Here is a 26,582-nt window from a genome sequence, read left to right on the forward strand (position 1 = left end):
ATGTGGTAACAGGTTGGCAATGTTCTTGTGGGGTACACAGACAATACATTAAATTTAATTTAATGTGTATATTTTCATGTGTTTTCAATCTAATACTGTGTTTTTAATTGTTTACTGCCACAAAACCTTGCAACAACCTTTTAGTCTGAGCTAGCCTTTCAAATCTGTAAATGACTTTTGGATAAACCTTTTTTGAATGTGGAAGAGAGTGCATGTAATGAATTTAAATATGCCTGACTACATATTTTGACCACTGCTTAATATTTTGATTTTATCCTCCTGCATTTGGTAAAACTTCGAAATACAAAGCTGTCTTTATAATATTCAAAAAAACTTCTACACAAGTTGTCTCAAGCACCGACTCGTGTAAACCTGTTAACATTGTATTCATAATTTCTTTGTCTGCTAATTTTACCATTTACCTTTCTGCCATTGCCGGTTGTCATGAAGTGGGCGCATGGCACGCCTAATAAAAGTTTTTCAACAACAAAGAAAGACAATAGTTTTTTTGGTCTTAGTTCTTAACATGTCCTCTCCACAGATTAATTTAGTTTTGGCACAAGGTAAACTTGCTGTAATGGCCAGATACCACAAGTGAGGAGTGAGAAAATCTTGCTGATTGTGATTTAAAATGGACATTGCTCAGTCAGAGCTTGTGGCCACATGCTATCCAAAAACACATAGTTTGTAGGACATCACTCATAATGCCACAATTAAAAAAAGACATGAATAAATACATGAATAATGTCTTTATCACTCTCACACCTAAACGACTGCAAATGTAAAAAAACTAAAACAATAAACCAAACTAAGTGGATGGTCATTTGTCATAACGAATCACAGCTGCAATAAATCAAGTTGTCCTCAACTGTTTTCTGTCAACACAGGCAGCGACATATAGCTGTGATACTGCTAAAAACAATCTTCCTTTGCTATGTCACCTTTTGTTTATTTTAATTGTTACGACACAATTAAAGCTGGATAAAACACAGAATCCGTATCAGCTACAACCCCATGTTCCCCCAAAGGACAAACTAATATTTAACCTAATTTATTCAAATTATTACTATAATTCAACTTAAAAGACTCCATGCCTTTGTTTGAGTCTATTAAATGTAAGTACCAGTAAGTAACCTACAACAGGTCTGTTTAAAGATTTTCACTGGATTGTCACTGGAAAATATACATTATTAAAACTAGCAGGTCAGTTGAAAACAAATAATAATATTAAAACCTAACAGACTCTTAAACTGTACAACAGAGTTAAGAGGAATTTACATGTGTCAGTAACAAAGCAAATCTTGCAATGACTAACCCATGAATATTTACACAATTCATCACCCTAAACCATAAATAAAAATGAGAAGTTAGGAAGTCAAGTGAGTGTCAGGCAAAACAAAGCAATAAAACTTCCAGGCAGGAACGTATCTCGCCTGGCACTCAAAGACCAGAACTATATCATCAACCAGAGTCTGTCTTTACTACGGGCAATAAAGTTGGATTGAAGAACAGCTTTTGTTAGCTGTAATATCCAAGTCAGGTTTCTACAAAAATATTTATTCCAAACTGAAGCCATCAGCTGACCCACACTAATGAGACAGGGTTATTTTTCTATCCATCTAAATGTTAAAAGACAGTGCATGTTGCAGCATCCTTCTTCAGTAAGTCTTCAGCCCAATGGACATCAAACTTGTTTTTTCTGTTTTAAAATTCAGGAAAATCCTTTGATCCAAAACTTAAATCAAGCTGCCAAAAATACAAAATAAATAAATTATTACTGTTATGGCTTTTAAATAACAGTAATAACATAAGCTCATTTAGCCTGACAGAGTGAATGGCAGCAATAAAACACTATAAAAAAAAAACAACAGCTAAAATAATAGACAAGAATAGCTTCAAGTATGACACATCTAGATCACGAGATTCGTGCCTTTAAGATGCCTGGATTTGCATTCAAATGCATTCTTCTCAATTTCAGTAAAAACACAAACGTGCACACTTGCAGGTGACACTAGAGAGTTTTGAAAATTGTTTAAAAACTGTCTTTTTGTGTGTGAGAGGCCGGGAGAAAGATAGGGACACAACTTGAACCCTTGCTGCGTCCGATTCATGGGTCTAGTCTCTACAGCATGTTGAGCTCGATGAGTCTCCCGGCAAAGACGGCGAGCGTCCCGATGATGCACACGGCCATGAACACACAGAGCAGGATGTGGTCCAAAACCATGGCCACGAACTTCCACTCCTCTGCCGCCTAGAAGGAGAAGAGATGATGAACAAGACGAGACAAGACTGAAGTCGTATAGGTTCATACACTTGTGTCCGTTATTCTTGCTGGTGTTGTCTTACGTTGTTAGATTCCTCGTCTGATTTCATGGTCTCAGCAATGTACTTCACCCCCTCAATGGCGCTGCGAACATCAGGGTTTTTAGCGATGGGAGACTGGTAGGTGACACTGGTGGGGGTGGGGTTACCTGCAAAGGAGAGACAGTTTATCATGATTCACAGAGAGATAAAGAGTCCTGGTAAGATGTTATTTAGTGGGCTAAATAATCTGGCTCCTCGGTGTGATCCTGTACAACATTTCACTGTATGTCAGAATGTAGCCCCTTTCATAGTGCGGTCTCGCAAATGTCCTGCTATATTGCTGGAAAGATCTGTGCCGGCTTTTTGCCTTAGGTCGTTCATAGTGATCCCTGATGAAATGGTATGAAATGATATTCGTGCCCTTTGATAGGGCAGTTCGATGTCACTGAACGAGGTGGGAGGAGACGATAGTGGCGTGCAGCAGAGCAGCAGCAGTGCTGGGCAGTAGCACAGTGCTAATAGGCTACACAGTTAGCTCTGTAGAGTACAGTGTGTATGTGCTGCAGCAGTATGTGTTCACTTAGTGATCTATGTTTGTTTACAACAAGCACCGGACACTGCACAGTGAGCGATGCCGGTTCATTACGGTCAGCGGTGGACACCACATGTACAGTTAGCATGCCGTTTGTTTACAAGTGACGGACACTGGGCACAGTTAGCGATGGCGGCCGCAGTTGGTGTGCTGCTGAACAGTGATACGATGTCTGCCGGACCAAGTGGAAGTGTATAGACGTGTGTAGACGTGACGCGTGACGCCAAATATTTTGCCTTTCCGGGATGGCCCGTTCAGAGTGTTTCCGCTTCCAACCTTTGATCCTGGCACCCCGCTTCAGGCGCGTTCATAGTGGAGGCGAGACGCACAGAGCTGTAAATGTCCCGGCATGAAACGGCACTATGAAAGGGGCTTGTCTTTGGGATCTGTCTTCTAATTGTGGCCTTGCCTGAGATGTCAGAGATGTCCATGTCAGTAGGGAACAACCTCTTCTGTCTGATCTCCTGACTGGGGCGCTTCATTGTGGAGAAGAACATCATGTTGGGAATGGTTTCGATGAAGACCTGAGAGACAGAAAGACATTTTGAATATTGAAAACTATTACTAGTTACTTGAAAACTTTCCAGACTTTCCCAACTTTAAAAAAAACATATCCTTTTTTAATAATCACAGGTAGAAAACAGAACATAAACCTTGCGGATCCAGGCGGGCATGGTGTGTGTGCTGGGCGAGCGGTGATGTGTGTTGATGACGATGACGGTGATGATGATGGAGGCGATGACAAACACCATAGTGAACAGCATGTATTTCCCTATGAGAGGGACAGCGCTGGAGGTGGAGGGAATCAGCTCCACAATAACCAGCAGGAAGACAGTCAGAGACAGCAGGACAGAGATGGACAGGGTCATCTTCTCACCTGCAGACAGAGAGATGGACAGAGAAAATCAGGCTACTTTTACACTCCATATCTTGATGTCCGAGCCTATCATTTCTGCCTATATTACCGATTACTATTTATTGCACGACACTGTACTGAATGAGCTGTATTGCCAATGATTTTTCTTAAGATTATTATATAGTACATTTTTAACTGTAATTTGGCTACTAGCAGAGTGACACCATGTTTAGATTAAGCCGAGAGTGCCGAGCATCACAGAACCCTTTAAAATGACTTGTTCCTGTATCAGAATTTGATCCATTCGGTCCAATAAAATTTGAAAGTACAAAAGTGCTACCACTTAATTTATTTTATCCCCATTCTAGTTAGAGCAGGTCTCTGGTGCACATGCTTGGCCCCAATGTGCATAAGAGCTACAGATGGTCTGGACACTTATATGTGGAAGTTGAATTTTTTCAGCTTAATGTGCCACAGAGCAACTTTCATAGAAATGAATGGGGCTCCACCTCCAACACGGTATCCAGTTCTCTAAACTAACTTGTTCATGTGGGGTTAACATTTCAGTGGTTTCTCTATGCAGCAATAGACTCACGTCAGAAAATAGAAATAAATTCATGTAGTAAAAAGAAAATGATTGGAAAACCCCAACTCTGTGACTTTAAAAATGAAAAATGTCCAAAAAATATGTAACTTCATATGTTTTTTTTTTAAAGATTCCACATTTATAATACATATCTGATACGTGCCACATAAAAGCAAATACTTATACAAACTAACTGTGAAAATGGTCTATAGTCTTACCTGTTCTTCTTATTCTTCATTAGAGTTTTAGAAAGTTTTGAATAAGTCTCTATGCAGCAGGATGTACGCACCAGAGTCAGTAGGCAGGTAGAAGACCAGGCCGGTGAGAAAAGAGAACAGCATACAGGGAATGATGACGTTGACGATGAAATAGAGAGGCAGCCGCAGCATGAGGAAGTGGTAGGTGATGTCGAGGTACGGTGTGTCGGGACAGCATGTGTAGTAAACCCAGTGTTTCCAGCTCCTGTAGTCCTTCAACACCCATTCACCCGACTCCATAAAGTTACTGAGGTCAGGCCTATCATTGTCCTAAAAGATAGAAGGGAAAAAAATGATGCACTGCAATATTAAAGGTTTATACAAAAAATTGTAAGTTGAAGTTTCACTTACTGGGTTGATGACAACCAGCAGACCATCGTATGTCCAGGTTCCCAGTTTCATGCTACAGTTCTGCAGGTCAAAAGGGAAATGGAGGACGATGATCTCACAGTAGCTCTTAAAGATGGCTGGAGGGTTCCACGTGATCTTCCCAGTGTGCTCCAGCAGGACTTTAGTCTCATGGATGATGGCAAAGTCTCCATCAGCACTGCAGCGGAGAGAAGCAAAAAGATGTTTAGGGAGTGTTAAATGTAGGAGGAGTGTGTTAAAAGAAGCAGAGAATGTGTGTTTACTTGTTGTAAAGCACCAGATCAGGTTTCCATATGTCGGTTGAAGGGACTCTTATCTTCCTGATGCCCCCGTATTCATCCGGATTCCAGTTCAGGTTCACATCTAGCCATTGCTGGGGTGACAATCACAACAACTTCAGATAATATAGTCTACTAATGTACTCATAATTACATATTTACATCTGAGGATTTGCCACAGTAAAACAGATAAAGATTGTATTGCCTCCAGCAGCCACACAAATCCTTTCTTATTTATATTTTAAGATCTCATTTAGATCAAGTTACAATAACAAATAGCATCAATTCATAACTCTAATAGGAATAATATACCAGTTGCAACTACATCTAAGTGTTTATACATTCTAGTCTACTGCAGATCCATTGTTCAAATCTATGAGTTACACTGCAGGTGTCACATATTTATTAATAAAACCATTGATAGTTAGATATTTTATTTTAGCTTCTAAAAATTACAGCAATCCTGACTGACTGTACTATGGAAGTACTCATTTAAGGCCTTAGAAGATCTTTATAGAAGAACATTCTAGTTTTGTCATCTATTTACCATTGCTATGTGTGTGTATATTGTAACTGAATAGTTGTTGTCAATCACATTTACCTGTTTGAGACGGACATTACTGGTCACAATCTGGTTAACTTCATCCTGACAGATGCAGAAAAAGACAGAAAACAGTCAGAAGCAAGTACATTTCCTTGAAATATTTCATGACAAAATATTTTTGTGCTTCTAAGCCTGATTTCTAAAAAACAATAATGCACAGTCAGAGGCAAAGTTTTCCATCAGTTTCATCCAGAGTCAAAGCCTGCTGCATTGTGCTTCTTAATTCCTCTTTCAAAGGTAATTAAGTGAAAGTTTACAAAAAACATCACAACTGTTTTACCATTAAAACATGCAAGTTATGTTTAAGTTTGTTTTCCCCCCAAACATTTAGCCTATATTAACCACATGACGATAAGATTAGATAAATATTGTTTAAATTGGTGTTAATCAAGTATGACTCGCAACGTCGTGTGGGAAAGCAACAACACTGCGCATGCTCAAAACTATAGTCATATGGTTGAAAGCATATATATATATATATATATATATATATATATATATATATATATATATGTATATATATATATATATAATAAGAAAGATATCTATATATACCTAGATATCTATAAGAATCGTTCTGTGAGATACACACACACACACACACACACACACACACAAACACACAAACACATACACATATGTGTACTTATGTACATGAGACAGATATTTATACTGAAATAAAATACATATATGTTAATGTTATGTGTTATTATAGTTATCATTATAATAGTCAGAAAACGATTTTCTGACAGCTACAACACAACTTTGACAGTCAAAAACTCTTGAGATAAAACACCTCGGTGACTACCTGCCCAGGTTTATTATAAACCAGGCTTTCGATAAAACTATCAAATTTAACTTGCGGTGGTTGAATACAAAATGTCGAACTGAAAACGTTAGCTTGTTAGAGAAGACTGCGTCATTTCATAGACTATAAATAAGGTCGTGCGGGTGTAATTCTGAAGGGACAGTATCTGGTCAAAACAAGTTTTCAGGACGTCAAACATATTTCTCAGGGGACTACCCAACATGACAGCAACAGGACAACGCGGTAAGAGAACATTTAGTTTTGCTCGTAGCAGTTAAATGTGTCAGCTAACTGTTGCTGTACAGTTTGTGGGGAAAACTTGGATTTTGCGGCCAGAGGAGAGAAGAGGAGAAAACGTTCAGGAGAACGATGGTTCATCAAAGGGACTTAAGAGGAGAGCTACAACAGTACTTCTTTTTAATTGTATATGGTGCTTGTTTTTTTTTTGTGTGAGCTCTGGCTTGATGTGACTCTGGTTCTTCGTTTGACTGATGGAAATGGCTCTGATGCCTCTACTTTCACATTTACCAATTGCTGTGGTGAAATGTATACATTTTTAGCCATTTGGTCCACCAATATCCTGGTAAAGGAACCTCGGTGGTTTTATTCATGCAGATTATTTGGTTAAATTATTAAACTATTTGCATTGTGCTGCTTGCGTTTTGCAATTGAACTGATGTTTGTTGTCACCCGGGTTATATAATATGGGGGATATAACCTTCAAAAGCAGTTATAGGTTCAAGGGGCTCTGATGCCTCCACTTGACTTTCACATTTACCCATCGCCTATGTGAAATGTGGAAATATTTTACATAATTTTGGCCTCATAAAGCTGATAAAGCAAGTTAAATTGTTTTATATACACTACATTCAAAAAAGTTTGGAAGCAAGATCAAATTTGTACAGAAAAAGATCATCATTGCCATACTTTACAAGAAAATAAACATGATTGTTATATATAAGAGTCACTTATTAGGACACATTTATACTATATTTATCAGGTCTTTGGGTTTCTATTGCTTAGACTTTGTGTATCATTCTTTCCTTAATGAATCTGTACTTTTGTTTCTTTACTTGGCTGCTTGTTTCTAGCCATTTCTGTGGTTATTTGTCAGAAATATGAACACAGTTAAGATTTATTGTTTTTTTGTATCCAATCTCTCAAAAGTTAGTTGTTTTATGTAAAATTGGGATTGTGCTTGTGTTTTGTTGCTACATTACCTGAGGTGATATACTTGTTGTGACACAAGTATGGGTAACGTAACCGCAAAAAAGCATTGCTTTGAAAATGGGAAAACTTATCATTAGGTCTACCCACTAATGTACTGAAATTTTTTTTTATTGCCATGGATGTTGATTGCTTCACTTCATACATTGTGAAGTGGTCATCCTCTTTACAGCCTGGACCCAGAAGTAGAGCTACAAAGGTAAGAGCAATTTCTTTTTATTTGCATTGTGCTCATGTTGTGCTGCTTGTGTTTTCTGGTTGCCGCGCTGTCATTGAGCTGATATGTTTTCTGTACATACCCTACAAAATACATAGATTAAACAACTTCCAGTTCACACTTAATTCTAAGATCATTTGGTATTTTGTTGTGCTGATAATGAAAAGTTTGGTTGTTTTATTTCCATATGAGGATTATTTAAACTTCACTTCATACATTGTGAAGTAGCATACATAATCAATCCACAACCCTACAAAGGTAAGAGCATCTTATTTCTATTTGCATTTCTGCTTGTGTTTCATGGCTGCCATGCCATCACTGAGCCAATATGCTTTTTTACATTACATTACATTACATGTCATTTAGCAGGCGCTTTTGTCCAAAGCGACTTACAATAAGTGCATTCAACCTGATGGTACTAGACATAGACCACAGGAATCAAGTAAGTACATAACTTTAAGAGCTAACTGTTATCGCTAAAGGAGTGCTATATGTTAAAGAAGAAAAGAAGAGAAAAGAAAAAAGAGCTTTTTTTTTTTTTTTTTTTTTTAAATATATATGTTAGGTGACCATGACTTAACCGAGGTATTGTTGGAAGAGATAGGTCTTCAGCCTGTGGCGGAAGATGTACCTTTATGACCCTGGAGCTACAGTATTGGTGGCATACATGGCTGCTGTGCCTACAGCCTGTCATGATTTGTTCTCAGTCACCTTGTTGCATTGTTTGTATTGCTCTCATTAACAGTGAGGCTGGATTCATGTGAGTTGTCGCCTTGGTCTTTAAAATGTGCCTGAATTCTTGTTTTTTATTTTTGCTTTCATTCTTGTATCTGAACTTTTTTTCTTTAATGTTGTGCAGTAGTAAATGAAAAGAGATTCTAGAGTTGTTGTAGAATGTTTCCTGTTATTTCACATAATTTGGCCAGTGCATTAAGTGTTATCCTTTTGTGTGTTCACTGAAAAGGTTTTCAGACCTCCTTTGTCTAATTCAGTACCAAGGACAGTGGCAATGTAATGTAGCTCTGTGTTTGGTGATTCATAGTTTGTTGTAACTTTTTCTCTGATCAGAGTGTTTGCTTGGATTCGGATGGTGATATTTCATTCAAAAATACTAAATAAATCCCATATTTATATTCAAGTAACATAGCATCAGTGAGTTAAAAGAAACTGGGAAGTGAAACCATGCTGTCAATATGTCATAATCTTGACTGCCACAGCAGGGTGTGGCCAGCCATGTTTCCAATCCATCAAACAGCATGTCTGCATCATACTGCTTCCTAGTTTTGAACTTATAATGCAATTAGAATATTTCTCTAAGTTTATAAATTAATAGATGGGGTAGTATTACATTTTAAAAATATTTACTTCTAATTTATGCAGTCATATGTCTCAGGGTTTTACTAAAAGAGCATTTCTTGCTTCAGTACAAGTCTGCCTAAGTGAAACTAGAATTACAGCTGTTTTGTGTATAAGCTACAAGGGAAATAAAAAAGCTGTTAAGTTACACTTGACAATGACAGTGTTTCATTTATTTTTAATGTAAAATGCAGAAAGTTCACTAACAAAAGTTGGAGAAAACCTTAAAGCCTTGAGTGAAAATGTTGGGAGCGTAATATGAGATCATTATTTAGCTTTTTTTTTTGCTTTTGCCAACACCAACTCTTTCCCTTTCACTTACCACACTGATGAGCTGTATGAGCTGCAGTCCCACGGTGACCTCTACGGCTTCGCTGAAGTGGTTAACGGGACGAACGACTTTGTTGTAACCAGTAAACAGTTTTTTCACCAGACGAGTCTCATCTGCTGAGCAGAAAACTGGGCCTAGAACACACAGGCATAGACAGAAGATTTAGTCAGACTTTATATTGTTACACACACTCCTCTTTTGTGTTGGACAGAGATCAGTCTGACTCAGAGTGTCTGACTGTGAAGGGATTTAAGGTTAAAATCTTCAAACTTTACTTGAAAGTATAATGTCAGTAATGCGTGCTTTCAGCTGTACACAAACTCTGGTTCACACATTCAAAACACATTTTATTTTGGGTTCACTTTGGCTGAGATACACAATATGACATGTAGCCATTCCCAGCTGACGTCCATGTTCCCACAAATGTTTTCACACTGGATCTAAAATCACAGCTGAAGCGAGAGGGAGGCCAGCAGATTGCTTTTAACTGTGATTCACACAGCAAACATTTCCCAGGCTTACAACCAGCAACCTGAAACCCTTCAACGTGACTCGGGGAGTTTGAGATTGCGTTGGAAGACAGGGAGACAGGAAGATAGAGGAAATCTCAGATGAGAGAGAGGCAGGGACAGGCATATGGACACAGATCAACAGCAACACCACCAGTTGAGTGACTGGCATGCCACATTGGTGAAAAGCCTCTGCGCTGAATGTCCCATGAGCTGTCTAAGCACTGCGATCAAGTATGTTTCTGTATAAGTCCCCGGACCGGAACCTAATCTGAGTGTTAAGAGGGTGTTTGGGAAAACCAGCCCTGGCCAATCCAGTTGACATTAAGTCTGGATCAGTCATAGTTCAGAATAGTTAACCTGCATTTAACACCTTGTCATACAAAAGGTGTTTCCAGCTAACAGACTTACAGGTCTTTTTAAACCATGCCATCATGAGCCTATGAATTATGCTATGACTATGACATATGACAGGGAAATATACAGCCCAGTTGTTCACTTCCGATAAACTAGAGACGGATTATCAAAATCAGAAAATGTCTTAATGCATCTATTTTATTATTTATTGCTTACTTCAACTCAGCCTGTCTGGTCCCACAGGCTTTTAGTAGCATTGACAATTGCTTGTTTATCTGTAGAACACCTGACCTGCTTTTATGCCCACTTTCAAACTGCTTTAATGCTGTTTCTGCAGCATTTTAACCAAAGAATTTGTAGAAGCAAGAAAGCGAAGATGTTGTTGAAAATACTGCAAGCACAACATTTTGCATTTGTTTTGCCTTAACCTTCACCTTCAAGTGGTTAATGGGACACACCACCTTGTTGTATGCAGTAAACAGGTTTTTCAGCTTCAGTTATTGGTTTTCGATGAACTACAGGCATACTTCAGAAAACAGGAAATATATAAATGCATCTATTTTATTAATTATTCTGTCTGGCCCCACAGTCTTTTTGTAGTATTGACAATTATGTGTTAATCAGTCGTGAATGATGCTGGTTTTCCAGCAGTTCTTTGTATTTTGGTTACATTCTGGCAGTTTAACTTTTTGGTGTACTGTCACTAATTTAAAGAAACATACGCTTTGCTGTATGACTGTATGGGTTTTTACCTTTTTGTTATAAACTGAGAAAATCCCAACAGGTTTTTATGTGTGTATGTACACATCTAAAATCCTCAGACTAGTTGTTGTTAGTTGTCGGAACTTTACCAACATGAAATAATGAGTATTTTTGGCCCTGGTGAGGTTTTGAAACCCCATGACCTTTTAAGTTTTTGTTGTTGTTTGAACATGAACTAGATCCTGAACAATTCTGATTTCACGCTGGTACTCAACATACATCCCTCTTGTTTATTCAATGGTTTCTGAAATTTATTTTTGAGTATGTGCAAACACCAATCTAAAATATGGCCATATCATTTTTGATATTACTCCGGATCCTCTCACAGCATCAATAGGCTGGTTACCACACAGAAGATAGTTACAAACTTAACTTCAGTGTGTCTTTGTCTTGCCCACATGTTGGCACTTATACTGCAGAAGGCTATACTTAGTACCCCAAGTGGAGTATCGCATCACCTTTGTTCATCTAATCACGGTAAACACATCATGTAGTTTTGTTACAATATGACTCAGCAGATTAGCATAGTGCTGCTAGCCAGGTTGTGACACAAGTTACATCCTTTGCATGTTATTTCTGGAATCTGCTGGCAGTCCACACTCAGCCTGATCTGAGCAGGCGAGGATCTTGTTTCATTTAGCCAGCAAGAGCAGGACACACACACACACACGCACACACGCACACACAGGCTCTGCACTAACTTTTTCCCTAAGTACTAGAAAATAAAAAAAAATTGGGGAGCAAACAAAGAAATTTAGTAGCACAGTGAATAACGTTGAAGTAACAGAGTGCGTGATCAAACAATGTATTACAAATTCCTAATGAATGTGTGCTGTGTGCGTTTGTCTGGTTCTCCTTTTGTGCAGTCAAGACTTTAGTATCTAGACAACTGAATTCTTCTTTCTCCTCGTCTCTTTCTCGATCAAAATAAAATTGAATTGCTTCATTTGAGCAATGTCTGCACGTAACATAATAACATGACTATACAGACAAGCCACAGACAAAATTATGCATAGTGCATGATGCATGTGTTTTGAAAAAGTATTGAGAAGGAATACAAGCCGCTTCTGTGTGTTGCTAAACAGCTAGAACCTGAACCACACAACCTCCTATCTACCATGCAACCTGGATAGAGGACAGGCTGCACAGACCCACAGGCAGCTAAACTAAAGCACATCACTCATACAGATAGGAGAAAGAAAGAAACAAAATATAAATATATATATTTAGAGAAGGAGAGACAAGAGAAGAGGCTGAATCTCCTGGATCCATCCAACATTTGCAGTGAGGCAGTGACAGTCAGGAGACAGAGAGAGGTCCCAACATGGCCTATACAACTGCTGAGTGCTGTGTTGTGGTGTACAGTGCTGATGTGCACTTCCCTGGCTGTCTGCCATTGTTTCTGTCTGTCGCTGGCTGCCTGCTTTCTGTCTGTTGTCCTGCTAGCACGCTTTGATCTGGCCACATACAAAAATAGATGAGAGAGAAGGCGGGACAGGGGAGCCACTTGGAGCTGTCAATCATTGCCCACTCTCAACTCCAGTTTCCGCATGAGACTGAGCCACCATTGCAAAACAAAACAGCTCAGGTTCTTTATGTTTTATGCTATTTTCTAACTGAAAAACCACAGCAGTATGAGTGTGGAGTTTTTTTTAAGTTGTATTTGAATCCATGATGATATTGGGGCCTTGGAGATAGCTTTTAGACAAATTACTTGTGGCCCTCTGGGGAAATGCTGTTGAGGAAAGTGAATCTGTCCTGCTTTGACAATGCATTTGAGCAGGGTTTTAAAAGAAAAAAATGAGATGGCCACTTACCCTCAAATTGCCTCATTTGTCTGCTCTCCCAGTGAACTTTTGCAACCTCCAGAGAATGGGCATGAATTGTAGCATTCAGTCAATCGTAGTAGAATGGGTATGGTTGGATATCAATGGCTAGTTATCTTACTCTCATCGTCAAATTGTGTCTGTGGTGACAGCCACATCTCTTACTCAAAGCCTTGTGTGTTTATGGATTTCTGGCTCACACCAAAACCCAAAGTTTATTGTTGATCTTGTATATAGCTGAAATATTTCTGCAGAATAGTCCTTGTAACTGTGATCTCTGGGGTCTCTTAACAAAAAAAAAATAAAGCTAATCGCATCTTTTTTGTGAAAATTGGAAATGTATGGTGTAATAACGACATATTTATTAAATAATGCAGTTACTCTGACAAAAGAGTGGCATAGAAGGACACAATGTGATTTATTTTAAAGTTCTGAAGACCTTAATTTATGTAACATGAGACAAAACAATCATGTTTAGAGGTTGGAATAATCTGTTTGATATACTGTCAAACATGCTCCAGCTAGTAAATATTTTTCAAAGTGAATGTGTAGCATCCGGGGAATAAAGACCTTCAAATGATTTACTGAACACCATTTTTATTGCACATCTGCAGTGATGCAGATAATGTCCAACTGGTGGCTTACGTGCTGCATCCATTCATCCTGACACACCACCTCGATCTGGCCACCACATCAATTTGTCACTAGTGGGTTTCTTAAAATGTGCCAGTACCCAAATCACCAAATTGGAAAGGATGAATAAAATAAATCCCTTTTGATATTAATAGACTGGTAATCTCTTCTGGTACAGACCTGAATTTCAAACAGAAAAAAAAACAAACACTGAAAAAAAATCAGGTATGTTATCATGATAAATGCACCGTTTTAATGAAAATAGAGTTGTGTTGAACAAAAAAACAATTTTTGTTTTTATAAAGCTCTGACTACAACAGTTTCAGAATATAAAAAAACTTTCTATTCAAACCTGATCAGAAGTCTGTGCTGGCTATTTTAGGTTAAACTGCATTAGGGCGTGTTTACATCAGATCTGGCAGTGCAGTGAAAACTTAAGGAATCCCAATAATTTGACTGGTGATAATGGGTTTGGGCTGTGGCAGTGGGCGCAGCAGGGGATGCCAAAAAAAGAAGAAAAAACAAAACAAAACAAATGGCCTGCAACAGAAAAATCAAAGCAGGTGCAACTTTTAGAGAAATGCAGCCCGGCGTCCCGCTGTGGTAGCTGATCAAGTGAATGAATATAGCAAACATCCCGTCTATATCGCTGCAGTGAGAAGGGGGCCGACAACAACTTTGGTCCAAGAAGAAAAAAATATGAAGATAAAAAATGAAACCAAAGCGCTTACCATCGATATATATAATAATAGCATGTTTACTGCAACTCAAGGCGAGGTCCTTCAGTCTTTTATTGTCTAGCTGTTGTGAAACGAATGAAGCTGCCTTCAAGTACAACTTGGAAATGTCTTTATTATATTATTATAATAACACACTGATGGAAAGCAATTACTGTGATATGTAAAGTCTACTTGTGCTAAATTGGTGGTTATAGTTAAGAAGATAACAAAAATGGTCCCCCAGCACTGCAAAGTCCTCATGTAAACATGGTCTAATACTGTATATCAGACAGGGTTCATTCAGTCCATTCCAACTCTATATCCTGATCAGCAATTAAGTCTTTCAAGGGAGTTATTACTCTTTGAAAACAAATAATATTATAATTTTTTTAACTCACAAGTGTAACTTAATGGCCATGTGATCAACACAGAGGACGCTCACACTTAATCTAAAAAAAGTAAGAAGCTCCACCCAGTGTACAACTGCACCCTTCAAAAAATATGAAGTTGATACCACGCATCACTCATCTTCTGCTGAAGATGAAGTTTGAAGTTAAAATATTATCTGGAATGAACGATAACCAATTGACCATTGACATCCCTAAATTATAAATCCTCAAAGAGGTGATCAAGCTGAAGAATTTGGATGACTTGCATATCTGTAAAGTGATCCACGATCTGAGGAGGCACTTCGGCCAGGTTGTTAGACTGTTCCAGTCTTTGAATGGTCACAGGTTTAATCCCCCCCAGGAGACAATGTGTGCATCAACAAGCATGTGTCCTGTCCAAGTGTCCTTGAACAAACACACTGAACCCATACCTACCTACAATCAGTCTTGAAGAGGACAACAGCTACAGTAAATGCCTTAAATATGAATGCAGAGAGGAATGCTTACAATGCTGAGCTGCTTCTTTTAGGGTAGCTGAAGGACAAATGTTAACACACACAAACATTTCTGGAAGTCCTTTGTACAGAAAATAGTTGGTGCAATTTTGATTTCAGAGATGTTTCAAAATGTTTCTTTAGGGTATGAGTGCTGTAGGTAGTGGGTAGATGATATATTGATATGATATATTGTAAATGATTTAGAATAGTAGAAGATAATAATCATGAATATTTCCCCTTCTGATATAATTAATGCCACCATAGCCCTTTAATGGATTTGATTTTTTTAGCCCATTGTGGGAAATGTCCCATTATCAAGTCTTCTTTATGGCAGTAATGTATCTCCGTAATTTTTGCATCAGTGTGATGAAACTCTTTGATTCGTCAGCTATTTAAGTCACTGGATCTTCCAAAACCAGGGAGGATTTTGTCTCTAAACTGTTTTTCAGGGTTTTTATTCTCCAGAAAATCTAAGATAAAACGCTATATCAATGTTGTGAAATTTTAAAATCTACCATGATAAAGGATTTTATTCATGTTGCCTTCTGTATTGTAGCTTTTTTTTGGTTCCCAGGCCATGTGTCAGGAAGTTGTCTCCAATTTCTGAGTAATGCCTCTTGACACTTGAGTACATTCTCTGGAGGGATCAGTACTTTATCCACAGAGAACATGGATTTAGCAACATGCAAGCTTAAATATATATAAAACATATAATCTTCATTAAAATATAACTTTAAAGATGATGGCTTTCATAAAAAGACTATAGGGAGGTTGTTTTCTGAATAGTTGAAGTTGGTCAAATTGAATTTAGGCTTGTAGAAACAACTGGCTAATCTCTCTTTGATAACTTAAAATCAGTATTTTTGTTATAGTTTGTAGAATCATTCAAAGAGCTTTGTTCACTACAATTACCTTTTTATATATATTATTCAGATGTTCTCAGGATTTGTACTGTTTCACCAAGCCAAAAAACATAACCCAGAAGGTTGAAATATCAAGACCACAACATGCATGCAGACTCACACTCACACACAGGAAGACTTACCGGCAAGTGCGCCCAGAATCCCTAGCAGCAAGATCTGGACCTTGGAGAGGTTCATATCTCCACCTGAAATTTATAAAGGTGTCCCTGAAATCTACAACATCCGTTTAATAATTTGTTTTTAACCAGTTAGCAGTTTGCAGGCTAACCTCAGGCTAACTGACTTTACACAGAAGCAGACATGTGCACTAAAGCTGAAGCAGTCACTTTGGAGTTAAAGTGAGTAGTGGGAAGGTTGGATCGCCCAGTAAGTGAACTCTGGGCTCTGGTTTCGCCATTTCACCCCACCCACCTAACAACACACCAACCTCTCAGCGCACTTCAAGGCACAGTGGACAGCTGGGAGTGTGTGTGTGTGTGTGAATGTTTGTGTGTGTGTGTGCGTGTCCGTGTGTGTGTGTGTTTTGAATATATACAAATCAACACTGTCATCATTTCTCATACATGTGGAAGTTTTTCTTACGGTAATGACTCCACTATCGCATCTTATATCAGTGAGATAGAGAAGCAGAGCAGAGGAGAGTGACGACAGACATGCAGGGGAAATGAGGAAAGACAGACAGATGGACAGTGTAGGGGACAGGACAGAGACAGACACAGGGAGGCAGACAGGAGGACAGCTGAGAGCTGTCACTGATGGAATGGAAGGCATGTCCACACATGCTGCTATCCCACATCACACACACACACACACACACACACACACATGCACACACTGTACCCACCGTCCTGCCAGTATGCGTGCAATGACGGGAAAAACTCACAAGCTTGTGTGTCAGACTGAACAACTGCCAGTTAAACAGCTCACAAAGGTAACAAAGGTTTAAAGTTTCACCATGTTTTGAAGTGCCCTTTCATAGAGTTGACCAATTACTTGTTTTTTCTCTTAATTATACAATTACAAAACAACCTAAACCATGCATTTGGCTCGATTAACTTCTAAAACACACTTTTCACCATTGTTATATATATTTTACATTGACTAAGAAAAATCAGGAGATTATTAGTGGATTTATTGTTTGGTCCAATCAGCAATCCTTGGCCAAATTCAGCAGGCTAAGTGGATTAATGTAATTTGAAAATCAATGGGAATAGAATTTGCATATTCATTTTCTAATAAAAGAGAACTTGGCAAACACTGTAATATTGTAATATTTATTTTCAGGATATGTCACGTTTGTAACTAAGCCAGTGTTGTTATGTTGCTTTACTTTCACTGGATGGTAGGAAGCAATTGATAAAGCACAAATCAGAGTAAAAGTGTAGAGCATCAAACCAGGAACAGAAATCATGACAGAATGGGCCTCTGGGTCGATTTTCTTGTCTGATTAGTCAAGTGGAACCAATTTGATCCAGCATTCATAAAACCTCAAAGCACCAGCATTTCAAGTGGGAGCAGTACTTTATTTTTATATTCTAGCAGAACTCGTCTCATACTGTAGATGAACTATATTTTTATGCTGATAGAATTATAGCATTTTGTGTAAAACAAAATCCAAGCATTCAGATGTTCCCCTGGGACAAAGCTGTATAAAATGTACAGAGGAAGAAGGGACTTCTTGTATATTCCTCAACACTAGAGGCAAAGCTTACTTAAAGGTGAAAGGTAAAGTGAGTAAACCACAGAGTGTATCAAGGGAAATAAACTGGTTCAGCTCATAAAAACCATCCATGCTGTCAGCCTCAAGCTGTAATGCTAAATACAACGATATAACCAAGAAAACCTGATGAAATTTGTGTGGGGGAGCTTTCTTTCCCCCAGATCTGTGGAGCTTTTTCTGCTTGTTAACTTGACATTAAACTGAAAATATTGTAGTTCAGATATATAAAAATAAAATAAAAATCTCCCACTGGTCATATATACAACACATTTCCACCATAGGGTGGTGCCAATGTCTAGCTGAACCTTTTCTTCTTACTCATTTCATTATCAGGGTTTGCCTTTAGGATGAAGACATTTATATGGTGGGGTTAGTTTAAAGTGCAATTATTTGACATTACAAAACTAAAAGAAAACACCTGATGTCACCACTAGATGGCAGTACAAGACAGCACAGCTCATGGTACAGAGCTAGATGACATTATGGCCCACACTCGGGTGCATGTAAATATAATTGTGTGGGTGTGTGCGTGTGCTTAGTCTGCATCAGTCTGTCTGGCTCTCTAAGGTATGTTTCTCTCTGACAGTCCGTACATTTGCAACCAATTGATTTCTCTCTCTGTCCGTCTCACTGTTCTCATCTGCCTCTGCTTGTTTTCCTTCCTGCCTCTGTTTCTGTTCAGGAGATGCACACACACTGACTCCCCTCCATTTCCCCCATTTTTCCTCACTCATACATGGACTGAAAAACAAGACCAAATTTTGAACGGGAATATATGAAAGAGCGATTTGAGTAATGTAGACCTGTCACCTCACATCTCAGAATCTAATGGCATGCAGAAAATTCATCACTTCCATTCCCTGTCTGGCCTAAAATCATTACCAAAAGTTCATCTCTGTGTCTATAATATATTGAAGATAATCCAGTACAGCGGGGTGCTGTCAATCACACTCTTGCATTACCAAATACCCTTTAAAAATCTCAATTTCTTAGATTAGTCCATTTCTCCACAGTAAGTGTCACCCCTTTGAAATGGCAGATATCTCATTTCAGAATGAAACTTAATTTCCTTGTTGACGTAAAGGTTATTCAGTTGAAGAAGAAAGCGTCCTGCAGGAAGCTGACAACAAACCAGAAAGCATTATTTATGCATGCAGAATTTGAGTTTTGATTTACTGGAGGGACTCTTCAGTGGTCAGACTGTATTGTGTATTAATCCTAAACTACTTATTCTACAGTAACCATTTAATATATGACTGGAGGACTGTTGAAACCTATTGAAGTAAAGAGCCACACATGGTGCTTTAATTGGCAAAGACAAGGTTTTAAGTTTAAGTTTGTAAGTGTAGGCTATCACAAGGGATTAATTTATTTAGTTGTCGGGCAGAATGTTCAGCCTGTGAGGGTCAAAGCAAAGCTCTTCTGTAAGGATGGCAACCACGTTTCAGGGTCCCCCCAGAATAGTTGTTAGGCCCTGTGGCAAGTATCTTCTGACGGGGCCCGGGGCCTGGTGTGGGCCAGCAACACACTGTTGACATACTTAAGGAATTAATTGTGAAGTAACAGTAACTGACATTTTGGCGAACTAGCTAAGGTTGCTTGGATACTGTTGGTTTTGGAGAGTTGGAAGAGTAAAGGAAGCTATTTCAGACCTTCTGTTTCCCAGCCATTATATCTATGTTTCCAACCCCTCTGTAGCTATAGTTTAAAATGCATCTTAAAAATACATTTTAAATGCTGCTTAGGTTGTATGGGGGTCAATTTATGCCTGGTGGGCCACTGTGCTTGCTATACACATAAACCACATAGACGAGGTGTGTGATTCCAAATTATCTTGATGTTCCTTAGAATAACTGTCGCTTTGACTACGTAGAGAAACAGCGAGCTATGAGGAGATTTTACTTTGTAGAAAGTTACTTTGCTGTGTGCATCGCTAAAGTGTTCCACCACACACTCATATATTTCTTTCAAAATTATAACAGGGCCACAAAGAGTTAAAAACATACTTGTTTTAAAAGCAGCAGCAGCGAGGATGAAAGCAGCTCTTCACAGAGGAGAATATGGCAATATAAGCCTTCTCTAGTCTCAAGTGAAATGTATTCTCTATAAATACAGCTACCTGCCAGACAGAGGTATGTAAATAAAGTAATAAAGGATTTTGTTTGGGTACACACATTTTTTGTTTGATCACAACCAAACAAACTGTTACATGGTGACAAAATGTCATGTTTTTAATCTATATTTTCATCATTTGCAACAACTAGTAAGAGTTGTTTTTTTTTCCAAACTTTTTGTTGTAGCCCTGGTTGTGGTTCTTGCTAGTTTTGGCTATGGTTCTGTTCTATGGTAAACTGTTCTTTGGGATTAAATTTACATAATGAAGCTTTAAGGACTGAAAGAGTCCAAGCGCAAATTTAAAACTCCTCATTTTTAGTTTGTTTTGGGGGAAAATATTGCAGATACATATTTGTTTAATGTATAATTCTCTCAAGCAGAGGTATTGATGTTCCCACAGCTGTTGAATAGACCCAGATTGAATATAATATTTCACCCGTCCAGGAGATAAACTCTGAATGCTTTCAGATTAAAACAAGCGGAGTTCTCCAGCTGGCTGAAAGATGTCTGGTGAAGAGCTCACATTCCAGTGGTTGGAATCAGCAAAGACCAAACAGAAATATGTTTAACATATGCTCAGTGGAAATGTTCACAGTTTGAGGCATAATTTGAATTGATGCGTACTGGACATATACTGTATGTCCGTATGAAGGAGCTGATTATCACAGGGAAATTGAAAGTGAATAACAAACAGAAAGTAAAGAGGAAGAAAAGGACAGACATGTAGATCATAAACCAGAACAAGCCTTTAGGGCGAGCATAGCCAGAGATTTTTTTAGAATTAAATCTATTTCAAGGCGTTTTGTAAAAAGCCTTTGTCGTGAGACACCATCAGGAGATTTGAAAGTGTCCTTACCAGGCACAAAAAATCAATTTAATCTCTTTATGCTATTTGTAAATGCAGCTTTGTGTAACTAATGGTTTTGTGTAATATCCAATGCTACGCTAAGAGGATGGATATTTGTAAAGATGGGGACATTTGTGGATGTCTTCAGAGTATTGAATGTTTGAAATGTAGTACAATAGAGAGAAAATGGACGATATATAATATTTTTCACATCACCAAAGATGTAAGAATTATGTTGTGTCACATGCTCCAACCCACAGGCAGGTCAAATTACAGTGTACACCACAGATCAGTATCTATGAAGCCAGGAGAAATCTGAGGCAAACAAGGACAAGGACACAGCAAAGAGTAAATAGCAAAAACAGACTATGGATGAGTGAAACTTTGAACTTTGTGTGTCTTTGGTTCTTTTGGACCTCTTTCTTCTCTATGCAGGAACTAAATTATCACATTTATGACTATAACATCCAGACTGTGCCTAGAATTGATTTATTTAGATCAGATGTAGGGCCTGGCATGAAAGTATTCCTGTTTAAAATTTGTATTTATTCTTTGGCATTAGTGCTTTCAAATGTGTCTGAACTGCTTACAGAGGTTTCCTGCTTCGTTTAATGAATCAGGATACCAAACCACATGTTTCTGGCTTTGACTTGCTTTTAGATAAAATACAACCTGTGGCGTGTCCAGACTTTCTTCCAATGGGGTGGCCCAAGTGGAATGGCATGAAGCATGTCCGTGCCAACCAGATCTCCAACCTAAACAACAGAATAGGTTGTCTGTCAATAGGCAACCACCTGAAACGAGCAGAATTCACAGAATTTCACTTGATCGTTCTAAAAATAGTGACGTACAAAAATGTCATTATACATACATGTTATGTTTGCGGTTAAAAAAAAATGCGACAGTTTTGTTGAATTTATGCTAGAATACTGATCTAGGTTTATGGCAGAAAAACGTCTGTTATAAAAGACAGTTTATAAAACCGATACTTTGAATCAAGCAATCTGATTGGTTGTTAGCTGTTGTATAAATCCCGTATACCATGGCTATGAAGTCCAATTCCTTGTCACAATTCTGTAGCACTCGGCTTTCATCTTTTTATACGAGGTGCTTGGGACTTCCTGCCGTTACTAAGCAACCAATCTCTGATGCTACGTTATAGGGATGCTGTCCATAAAACACTTACTTTTCATTGCACACCATCCAGCACATACACATTGAACATTGATATTTGCTGGAAATTATTCAAATATTATTGGAAAATCAAACCTTGTAGCGCACTTTATAACTCCAAAAGATAGGTAGGCTAAATAGACTTACAGATGAGATGAGTCAGCCGTGGAAATCCAGAGCGAAGTGGAGCCTGCAGCTTAATTTGACTCAACACGGGAAACCTCGCCCAGACACGGGAAGGATTGACAGATTGATAGCTCTTTCTCAATTCTGTGGCTGGTGGTGCATGGCCGTTCTTAGTTGGTGGAGCGGAGCTCCCCTAAAAGGCGTCCGATGGGCCGCAACATGTCCTACGTAAATAATGATATTTTGAAAAATGAATTAAAAATTCTTCAAAATCGCAGATGCACACCTTTGCAAGCCACATACAAAATCTTAGGTCTGTCTGACTAACAGTCAGCGAGATATGCCCTAGACACACATCCACAGACACACACACACACACACACACACAGACGCTTCTTGCTTTATAGATAGATTCTGGTTGTTCACACGTGTTTGGAAATTAATAAATAAAGGACATGCCGATGCGCTGTCAAAGTGAGGAATCGGCTCTGAAACTTAATTTAATGCAATTTCCACACTGGTGACCCTGATGTTTTTCTACTGGACGCATTTTAGAGACGTTAACATCAATGACGACTAACGCTGTTTACTTCAGTTTGGTTTCGCGTTGCGGGAGATTAGCGCAGATACCACTAAGTTATACTACGTAGTGTTGGCCCTCAAACATTACTAATTGATAACGTGTCAATCAGGTTATGAGGTTGGATTGACGGGGATAAGGCTAAACTGGTAGGCTATGTTAGGATAAGCTAACAGGGCAGCAACAAAGAACGTTCGATATCAACCGCCGGCCAGGAGGGCCTATTTCTTTCCAAGAACAAAGATTTATGCATGATTTTTGTTAATAGCCTATGTTTAAATTAGAATATGTCCATCACTTTAATATTGCCATTGTTGGTAACCGAAAGCTGTAACTCACTTCAGGCTGTGGTATGTTGGGATTATACCACGGCTAAAGGCGTAAACAAAAAGATTGTTTACTTTTGTTTTCATATGGGACGTGACCCTTCTCCTGGGTGAAATTCCAGGGTTTGCTGGATCCATCCACCACCCCTCCCTCCAATCTGAATTGCCTCAGCGTCATTCATAACTACTATATATTATATATACTATATTTTTAATATTGGCAATATTTTGCTGCTTGTAGGAACAACCTACTGGGTTTGGTATTTGGTATTGGGAGAACAGTCTGTCCGTGCACACAGTTTACCATGTTGGATTAACATTATTTCCATCTCAACCAGTCATATCTACTTTGATTATTAAAGTATCTTGCAGTTTCTTACATTCACTCCCAAAAAAATCAAATGTACTATCAAGGTATGTGCTTGGACACTTTAAGTAAGTTATACTGCAGCTACTTCTGTAATTCTTGTTGCGCTGCTTGTTTACATCTGCTGGTTAGTCCAGGCTATTTCTTGACATCATATCTTTATTCATTATTTTATTAAGATTGATTTGCTTCATGAAATTATAATGTGAGAATAACATTTCACAGTCATGTTCATTGTGATAGAGAAGAGCAGAATATTAGGCTAAGAGGGCGAGATGAATTAGGCAGCTGTGGTTCTCACCTTGACTCATCAGAGCGGTGTCAGCTGCTAACAGAAATTAAAAGTTGTGAAATAGTCACTTGAGCAAGAATATTCCAATCAAATCCTTTTGTCTGAATTTTTGTGCAAATATATCTGAGATTCATCTATGCAGCACAGTGAAAGGGTTTGGATTGGATCCATTGAGAATAAGTGTTTGTATTCCAGGTGAGACGGTGGACAAAGTGGACTTTGTTGGACATGTGTTCAATAACTCCGCTCTCTGACTCCACGGCATGGAGTATCGACTGCAACACAGTTTGAAAGTAGAAGGAGACAGATGGGAAGAGAGATTTAATTTGTTTCTGTTTGAGGGCATCCCCCCTGTCCTCCTTCTCTTCCCCTTAGTGAGTTTGTGGAGATGATTCTCCGAAGTAGCAAAAAAGTCTACCCTCCTGTCTAAAAGTTACTGAGGGACGGGAATTTAAAACACAAATGTCCCCTTGAACAGGCCCCCAGGTAAGAGATGATTACTAAGTACAAGTCCCCTAATGATGAGAGTCCTACTATATTTTAATTAGCCTGGATTCTTGGTTGAGATGCTATATTTACTCGCACTAAGTCCTTGTAAGATGAGAGCACTGGTGTGTTTTTTAATTTACCTACATTTACAAAGTTTTGGTCCCTGATGGAAATTAGGTAATATGACTGGTTCCAGGAAACACAGCCACATTTACCTGATTAGATGATATGAAGTTTTTGTTTTGTGTGTTCATGTTCTTAATGAGGAGAAGCAGTATGAAAACAGAAGGCATTCAAACTGACAGGTGTTAATTGGATATATTTGTTTCTGTGCAGAAACAAATCACATTTGACTCTTTGTGACATAAACTAAGTTGGAGTTAACTCTCTCTGGTGTTTTTACCAGTTCATACCAGTGAAGCAGTGATGTAACTGCTATCTATAAATATCGGCACAGATCCATATAGCAAAGATGATCAATCTGTTGATGGGCAGATAACGGTCAGAGTGTTGGATAGAAGTTGGTCTAATGTTACTAGGCATCAGAGTGGTTTGGAATTTATTTTGACAAAATAAACTACATGAATGTATGCACTGCAAGCTATGTAACATTAAAATGTGTATTTGAGCAGTTCTTTGATGAACCATTTCACCTTAAACACAAGAAGAAAACAGCAGAGCCAGATATCTCACAGTCTCTCATCACCTTATTTAAAAAGTAAACCAGCCACAGCTTTTTTTTTACCAGCCAAAATTTTCAAATTATTGAAGCTGTTGTAACTTAACATTGGTAGGTTTGGTTTTACTTTATGTGCAATAGCACATAGAAGGGTATGTTAAGCCTATTATGTATCTGTAGTTTTGCTTTGGTGTTCATTTGAACCCGATTTTAATGTTAGATTTTCTTTTGAGTACTCCATAGTAATTTAATGAGACTACTTAAACATGAAAAATACTTAAAATACCCATTCCTTTTATTAGATGAGGTGTTGAGGGCCTATTAACAAGGGACCTCAAAAACAAGGTTGAGATTTAACGAGAGTCACTTCTTCATACATGTAAATGGGGTGCATATTGTGGCATAGTTACACATTTAGACAGCTTCTTTTGTAATGGAAAGGAGGTGATAGGAAATTCACTTACCTCTGTTTAAATCTCCACAAATTCATATTTTTATTAGCAACAGATCAGATCACTTATGGTGCTGATCACACAACAGCCAGCTGTTTTCAGCAAACAAGCTCTGACAGACTAACTGACTACCTTTTCAGTGTCAAAGTTAGCAGCTCACGCTGTAAGAGCCAGATATCTTTCTCAGGAGTTAGTTGGTACCAAAATAAAAGGACTTATATTCATCAAGTAGACATACACACACGCCCAATAGGATTATGGGCTTAATGTAGGATAATGTTGTCTCTGCTGGATGTGTAAATTGTTTGGGAACAGGCAAGCCAAAACATATTTTTTTGGCAGAACATACAACAGACGTGTGTAGTTTTCTACTTGTTGTCTCCTCCAAACAGCCAAAAAACTGGAAAGGAATAATCACTGACATATACCAGGTGCAAAACTGTCTCTCTCTCTACATGTGCATTAAGATTTGAATGTGTCTGGGACAGAGACTAATTAAGTAAATTAAGAGACTTAATTTACTCAGTTTAGAAGCATTGTACTCTGGCATAAAACAGTTAATATGTTCATCAAAACCTGTTCACCAACCACTGTTGTTCATTTGCTCTTCTTTTTCGTGCATTTATACTTTCTCACACACATGGACAGACATAAACACACTATCTGTAAACCATAAAGTGCACAATCAGACCACACCAGGACTTTCACTCCCATAAACCCCCATACTGGGGGTCATTGTGCGTGGCCTGTGTATAATAGGGTCATGACCTGTCCAGCCACTGTGGAGAACTCATCACTGGGCTCTGAGCTAAGTATACCTGACAACACTGCTATTGTCTGACACACACACACACACACACACACACACACACACACACACACAATCAATCTTCACTATTTTGTAATCACACACACAGATGCACACACATCCCAACATATGACATATGAAAACACATTGGCAAACACATGAAACACATATCACAGGTTAAAACTGAAAGGTTTATCTCTCTCTGTCT

General features: G+C 38.4%; 1 protein-coding gene across 1 annotated transcript; it reads right to left on the bottom strand.

Annotated features, from left to right (window-relative positions):
• Window positions 1-1,802: 1,802 nt before the first annotated feature.
• chrna1 (cholinergic receptor, nicotinic, alpha 1 (muscle)) lies at window positions 1,803-16,613 on the bottom strand. Its single transcript, XM_059359296.1, has 10 exons — window positions 16,523-16,613; window positions 9,777-9,919; window positions 5,844-5,888; window positions 5,228-5,337; window positions 4,947-5,142; window positions 4,628-4,865; window positions 3,550-3,773; window positions 3,306-3,420; window positions 2,347-2,471; window positions 1,803-2,251 (listed from the first exon to the last, which is right to left on the bottom strand). The coding sequence occupies exons 1-10, from the start codon at window positions 16,575-16,577 to the stop codon at window positions 2,123-2,125; spliced, it is 1,380 nt and encodes a 459-aa protein (XP_059215279.1). The 5' UTR covers window positions 16,578-16,613; the 3' UTR covers window positions 1,803-2,122.
• Window positions 16,614-26,582: the final 9,969 nt, after the last annotated feature.

This window comes from Centropristis striata, chromosome 20, assembly GCF_030273125.1.
Source record: "Centropristis striata isolate RG_2023a ecotype Rhode Island chromosome 20, C.striata_1.0, whole genome shotgun sequence".
Lineage (NCBI taxonomy): Eukaryota > Metazoa > Chordata > Actinopteri > Perciformes > Serranidae > Centropristis > Centropristis striata.